This window comes from Gossypium hirsutum, chromosome D08 (genome assembly GCF_007990345.1).
Source record: "Gossypium hirsutum isolate 1008001.06 chromosome D08, Gossypium_hirsutum_v2.1, whole genome shotgun sequence".
Taxonomy (NCBI): Eukaryota; Viridiplantae; Streptophyta; class Magnoliopsida; order Malvales; family Malvaceae; genus Gossypium; species Gossypium hirsutum.
The window spans coordinates 29,435,319-29,442,193 of NC_053444.1; the positions used below are offsets into that span (position 1 = coordinate 29,435,319).

General features: G+C 33.8%; 1 protein-coding gene across 1 annotated transcript; it reads right to left on the reverse strand.

Moving 5' to 3' along the window:
* Window positions 1-4,623: 4,623 nt before the first annotated feature.
* Window positions 4,624-6,388, reverse strand: LOC107919162 (uncharacterized). The gene is made up of 4 exons (XM_016848684.2): window positions 6,150-6,388; window positions 5,888-6,050; window positions 5,687-5,780; window positions 4,624-5,374 (listed from the first exon to the last, which is right to left on the reverse strand). The coding sequence occupies exons 1-4, from the start codon at window positions 6,207-6,209 to the stop codon at window positions 5,161-5,163; spliced, it is 531 nt and encodes a 176-aa protein (XP_016704173.1). The 5' UTR covers window positions 6,210-6,388; the 3' UTR covers window positions 4,624-5,160.
* Window positions 6,389-6,875: the final 487 nt, after the last annotated feature.

Below are 6,875 nucleotides of genomic sequence, written 5' to 3' on the forward strand. Positions count from 1 at the left end.
GTTTCAACCTCTTCCAGCTTCTAGGGGCTCATTTTGGGTCCCAAGTACCTCCAATCACATCCGAACTAATTCTAAATTATTTTAAAATGTTTCTTAAATCATTAAATCATCCCAAACTTGATTTTATAAGAAAAATGTTTTAAGGTTGAAATTTTAAAGTTCCATACGTACTCCAATAACATCTTACATTCATATCATATGTCGGAATGGATGAGAAGTATTATACACATTTGCTAGAATTCGTTAGATCTCTTATGTTCTCTATAAATCTTTTGAAACCATACTTGGGGGATGCAATTCTTGTAGCTGCTTACCTCATTAATAGAATGCCAAGACCCTTAATTTCAAGAGTTCCTTGAAAACTTTAAAAGGTAAAAATGTTAATACTGTTCTACCAAGCAGATTTGGGTGTGTTTGTTTTGTCAAAAATCGTAATGTTGGTGTACTCATTAGAGAATTTTTGTTAGTATGGATGGATGTTACTTTCCAAGAAACCGAGTCCTATTATGGAACTTTTTGAAATAAAATTTTGTATGGACATTTACTTTGTATCTTAGGTGCGGGCATTCGTTTATTAGATATACGACTTGTTGGCATGCAAAGCTCCAAAAATAGGATTGTAGCAAAGCTTGATGTATGAGAGTTCTAGCGGCTTCAATGACATGTCGGTGTCATTATTCAACTAAGGCTATCCGTCAAGGAGTATATAGAGGTGAAATTAAGTGTTTATTCCATGAGTTTTTAGATAGGATGTCAATCGTTAAAATTACCACCACCAATGTAAAATGATAAAATATGTATTAAACCACCGTTCTAGTAATTGGTGTAAGGTTTGAAAAGCTTCTAGAACTTCGGTTTTTTTATTTTAAGGTGAATAACCACATGTATTTGGAAAATTGGTCAATAAATAAAACATAATAGCACTTTTTGTCAATAAATAAAACATAAAGTATTTACAATGTCGTTGTACTTTGTAAGGAATTTTTAGAAAAAGTCTGGCGGTGCATTTTCTTGGAATAACAGGAATTATGAATTGAAAAGGTACTAAAACCAGAAACAAGACTTGAAAACGGGCTTAAGACTTAACCGTCAATGCCATAGATGAAAGGGAACAACAACATTGCATTAGGAGAGTAACTACGTTGCCCGATGGCTTCTCATACAACCCACCTTTATTTTTTCTACATAGAAGAGGCGTCGTGTTCTTAGATCTTTCACAAAATAAAAGAGAAGAAGTTAATGGATGTATTACTGTCATGACAAAATTGGTAGACAAAAATAACGTTATTTTTTTATGGCAAGAGAGTACAAAGTATTAAGTCATTTAAACTAATGATTTGATGCACTTATGTTCACGTTACCGATACGAGAGATTGGAATAGTGTTACCATTTCCCATAGCTATTTCTTCATAACCACGATATACATGTACTAGGGAGAGGCTCTGAGCATCAAAGGCAATATGATGCGTGGCTACACTATCAACTATCAAAAGAGCTTATTGAGGAGTGTTACGAGCAGTAAAGTTTGCTCGAGATTATAGATGGTTGTGTGACCCAGTTCTACAGACTTTAGTAGCATGACCAAGGCGATCACATGATTGACAATAAGGATTGTTGTTAAAGGGCTGCTACTACTTGTTTCTTCTAGGACGCCATGGTTGTGCATGCCATGGTTAATTGTTGGTAGGTGTGTTTGAACACAGATGTCTGTTGTTGGTGTTCTGGAAAGTAGTTTGGTTGTCTTTTACACAATAGAAACTGTAATAGGAGTGGATAATGGTTTATGGTCTTCTTTATGCTTTAGAAAAAGCTCATGATCAAGTAGTTTTTCATAGAGTTCTTCATAAAATATGGTGGAATCTCTAGCAGGGATAGCAGCAGATAGATCTTTAAATTCATATCTAAGACTGTTAGTGCCAATTTTTATCTTCTATCTACAATGGGAGTTGCAACTTGAGAAATAGCTGGAAATTGGATAAAACTTGACTTATATGAATTGACATTTTTTACCTAAACTATTTGGGTCTTTATTTGATGGATCTTAAAGTGTGTCAACAACTCAATTTTGAAGCTCAAACGTGTTGGAAACAAGCAAAGTAAGAATTGAATTAAAGACTTTCAATACAATCCAAGTTTCCTTATATAGAAGATTGGATCTTAAAGAGATATTAAGACCGGGAGGACCTCCGTCATTATGAAGATAATTGAAAACCTTTATATGTGGCTATTTATGTGGAATAAGTAATTGTGATCGATTGTAACTTAGCAAGCCTATTTCATTCTTTATATACTTAGCTTGTTTAGGTTTGGTTATGCAATGAGAGAGCAATTTATTTGTTCATATAGGAATTGTTACATTAAGCGTGATATTGTAAATAAATTGAATTGAGCTACTTAATTTCCATCTAAACTTTCAGGAAAAAATTCTTAGAGGAAGAGTGATCCTGTTTCGAGTATAGGTGTGAGGTTACTACTTTGTAAATAAGTGGGACTTAAATCACATGAAGTATAGTGAATTAACTCTTTGAGTAAAGCCTTGCAGATGTAGGAAATTTTTGAACTGCATAAACAGAGTTTTGGTATCCATCTCTATTTTACTTATAGTGATCATTTAATCTGGTTGCAACATACCATATGTCTAAACTTATATCTGCAAAGAGAAAATCAACTAACTTTCAAAGACCACTGAGAATCTTAACAATAAAGTCTTCATTAAATACTGTTGCTCTGGCTGTGGCAAGTTCATCACGAAGGGATTAAACTTGGTGAAGGTAGTCTATTACAGGATGGGAATCTTTAGAGAGATGAGCTAATCAACCGCTCAAACTAAGTATTATGGTTTGAGATTTGTTAGCATACGCAGTATGTAAAGCATTCCAGGCTGCCTTGGCGGTGGCAACAACAATAACAATGCCGACAAGAGTTGGATCAACAAAAGTCAATATAGCATTTAGGATTAGTTGATCTTGGTGATACCAAAGAACTTGATATTATCAATTTCTCTATTGTTTTGGGTCACATATGTGTAGGGGCAGGAGTGGAACCATTGAGATGTCAATAATGATTGTGGCGACGCATAAGCATGGACACTAGTGCTTTCCAAAAAGAGAAGTTGTGACTACTAGCCAATTTAACGTGTAGTTGAATAACAAGATTGAATTGCGCAACTGTGACAATGTTATCGACGTTGACGACAAAAGATTTAGAGATCATATTTTTGAGTGAGGCGGTGGGAAGGGATGGAGAAAAAAATTAGGCTTGTTAAAGCTTGGTGGATTTGATTACCATAAAGAGTAAAGAAGAACTAAAAGAGAGTAAAGGGATAAAATGAGAAAGTGAATTGTGTTTTGATTGGCATAAGTTGAGGGTACATACAATGAGTAAACAGTCTTCAAGAATTAATAAGATAAAAGAAAATCAAATTTTAAACAAAAGATAGAATTAGAAAATCAAATTTTAAAATAAAATAAAAGAGATAAAAGCAAATATTCAAATTTTAAAGACATTTCAAAACTGTCAATCGTCATTAAAAGTTGCATCGCTCAATCTATGTCGTTTGCATAAAATTTTGTTAGTGTCGGTTATCATTGTCAGCTTTAACGCCAGTAAGAAAAAGCTAACATAGCATTATAATTTGACTTATTTGATTGTCAATTTGGGGTTTTAGTTGCTGGATATTGAAGATGGTTAGCAACTCATTTTAGAAGATTTTATGTGCTAGAATCAAGACATGTAAAGATAGAAATCAAACTTGTAATTTAATTGAAGTTTTTTTAAATAGAAGATCTCATCATTAAAATAGTTTGATTTCTAGATCACTGCTAGTATGCTAATAATTTGAAGACTTTTTTAGGTGACTATTTTAGTGAATAAGTTACTGTAATTCAACAAGCCTTTTTAATTATATATATTGTATGTCTTGCCTCGGTTAGGGGTAAGAGAGCAAATTATTTGTTCAACTAGGAACTACTTTTTAGTGCAAATTTTGTATGTAAATTGAATTGAGTCAATCAGTTAGGAGTAAGGTTGTTACTTGGTAAGGAGTAAAACTTAAATCACAACTTGTACTCGTTGTTGATAGTAGATTACTCTATGGGTAGGCCCCGTAGAAGTTAGAAGTTTTAAATTGTGAATAATTTTTTAATATTCATCTCTATTTTCTTCCTGAAGTTAATTTATCTAGTTGCAATTGAACAAATGGTTGATAGGAAAAAACCAACGAACAATCATACTCTAATCATCATTCACATATGTAAGGAGCACAATATATGTTTCCATGGCGTTAGCCATGAGGAGGTACGTTTGCATGAAATTCATAGGACCATTGTTAGAGATAGAGATGTTAAATTTCTTAGTAACTTTTGGCGTGTTGCACAACTTCATTACGTGATGGACGTATTGAAAAGTAATGGAAGGGATGAACCGTGGGATTGGAGGATAAAGCAATGGGGAACATAGAATTAACCGGCCAATAGAATAAAGACGTAAACACGTACATCAAGCAAACGTACTGGTCCAAATAACAAATCCCTTGCTAATATGTAATCCAACATTCATCTGGTTCTTCAGTCTAGATCTATTCTTAAAACCAACTAGAAACCACCAGCAGTATAGTGGCCAAACACAACTTAGATAGTCCCTCCTAATCAGGCAACCAAGGGTGGGTTTAAGAGATGACCCAGTCTTAGTAAGGGATAATGGTTTCTATAGTTTAAAAATTAAAGTGGATATTGACAAAACAGATGCTGAACATTGACGAATGACAATAGAAGGTCACTAGTAGTAAGTTGTGACAAACGAGTGTTTCGTGTCCTGTTGAGCAGATGGAGTTCATTTGTAATGCTCCCTAGCTTCTTATCTAAACTCTCTCTATATATCTGATACCGTGGAAATTGTACATTTCTACTATTCCCCAATTATCAGGTTTCCGGGTCCAATAAAAAGGAAGGGAGAAAATGCATCCATATGGTTGTAGTGTTGCTATAGTCTAAAGACAGGCCATTAAATAAAAAGTGATCCCGGGAATGAAAAAGAATGTAATCCAAACAACGGAGAGAAGGCAAAAACATGCCTTTCTTCAATGTTCTACTTAAGTAAGAAGCTAATTCTGCATGTATTACTAATCCTCAAAATTTGGAAACTAATACTAAAATAATAAGTTATATAGTATTACCTGCATTTGAAGTATAAAGGTCTTCAAGAATTTCTTCCACAAAAGCGGACATCGAATTTCTCAAAGCATTGTTTTTCTTATCCAAGAGATGAATTTCATTCTCAAGAAGCTCTTTCTCTGACAGCAAATTCACCAGCTCGTTGTTTTCCCCCTTGTCAATCTCCCTTTGAAATTCGAAGCACTGTTTGGTAAATCCGTCTCTGTTAAACTTACAATGAGCAATTGATATTGATATATATATAATTAATACAATTAGCCTATCAAATTTATATAATTATATAAAACCTTAAACACAATTATAACAAATAAAAGTATATGAAACCGGCATAAATATATGAAAGGTCAAATTACTTAGATAAATTTGTAGGAATATAAGCTGCATTAATTTTTAACTAATACTCATTTTATCCTAGTTGCAAACTGGGAAAATAATGTTAAATAACTGCAGAAAATGATTTAATCGGGCAAATTTTAATTCAAATTAATAAAAAAGAAAATAAACCAACGCATACCGTTTATCTTCAATCCTCTTTAGCATCTCATCTCGTTTCGTGGTTAGACAACTCAACTCCTCCTCCAAAAATTTAAGCGAATTTCTTGAATCGGCTATAATCCAAAGAAAAAGATCTCAGCCAAAGAAATCAGTCCGAAAAAAAAATTTATGCGTATATGTATGTATATAGATAAGTACCAAATTACGAAAGAAGAAATACCGATGAAGGAGAGCAAGCCATCGATTTCGAAGTGAGAAATGTATAGCGACTTGGTAAGCAGGGATTCTCTAGTAGTAAGAGCAGCTTCGAACTCCGCACACTTGACCATCTCTGATTCAATCTCCCGCGTTACTTGAATATTGGATTCGATTTCTTCATTAACCTAACCAATAAGGTTTACCTAAATGAAAATTTTGTGGGATTCTTCACTAGAAATCCCATTAAATTTGAAAAAAGAAAAAGGGAAAGAAAGAAAGAGTACCTGATCAAGCATTTCCTTGAGGCATGAAATTTGGTAGAGAATTGCTCCAGAATCCTCCATCTTGATTCTCTTAATCTAAAGTCCAAATTGTTGGTTTGAATTGAGAGCTACTTGCCATTTTTTTTTTCATTAGTTTTTAGTATTAATTTTTCTTAATTTCTAGTTTTCCAAGTGCTGCGGAGCAAGGCAAAAGTGACGTTAGAGAGAGCGCCAAGATGAGACTCTAGAAATGATTTTAAATCTTTGATTGATGTTAATACACGAATAGTCTGGATGAAGAGAACGAAAGTAATATAAAAAGAATTTAATTAATATTTACTTTTTGAAAAACAGTAATTGTTGATAATAGGGTAATAAAAATGTATGTAATTATAAATAAATAAAAAGACATGGGAAAAGTAAAGTAATTATTTTTCTTAAATGATTTTTTTTCTTGAAAGTTTCTTAAATGAATTGTGTTATAGGGCATGCCGCGGCTCGAGATCTGTCCAACCTGACAATTTGTTATAGGGCACACCGCTATCCGATTGGAGATTTGTGTCTGACTTGACTCTTTTCACTTTACACCTCCCCTCTTCTGGGATCGCCTAACTCAGCTAGCCCTCTCCCTACTTGCCTGCATTCAACTCCTCAACTTAGTTTCCCAGAGAGTATCACTCAGGACACGTGTCACCCCTAGAGGGTAACGTTTCACTATGCATGGCACTTAGTTGTCCCTAGTATGTC

Excerpts from the sequence above, each read along its gene's own strand:
- LOC107919162 (XM_016848684.2), bottom strand. The coding sequence starts at position 6,209 with ATGGAGGATTCTGGAGCAATTCTCTACCAAATTTCATGCCTCAAGGAA. Across the intron at positions 6,051-6,149 it reads TCAAGGAAATGCTTGATCAG|GTTAATGAAGAAATCGAATC; the intron begins GTACTCTTTCTT and ends CTTATTGGTTAG. Across the intron at positions 5,781-5,887 it reads TGGCTTGCTCTCCTTCATCG|CCGATTCAAGAAATTCGCTT; the intron begins GTATTTCTTCTT and ends TTTGGATTATAG.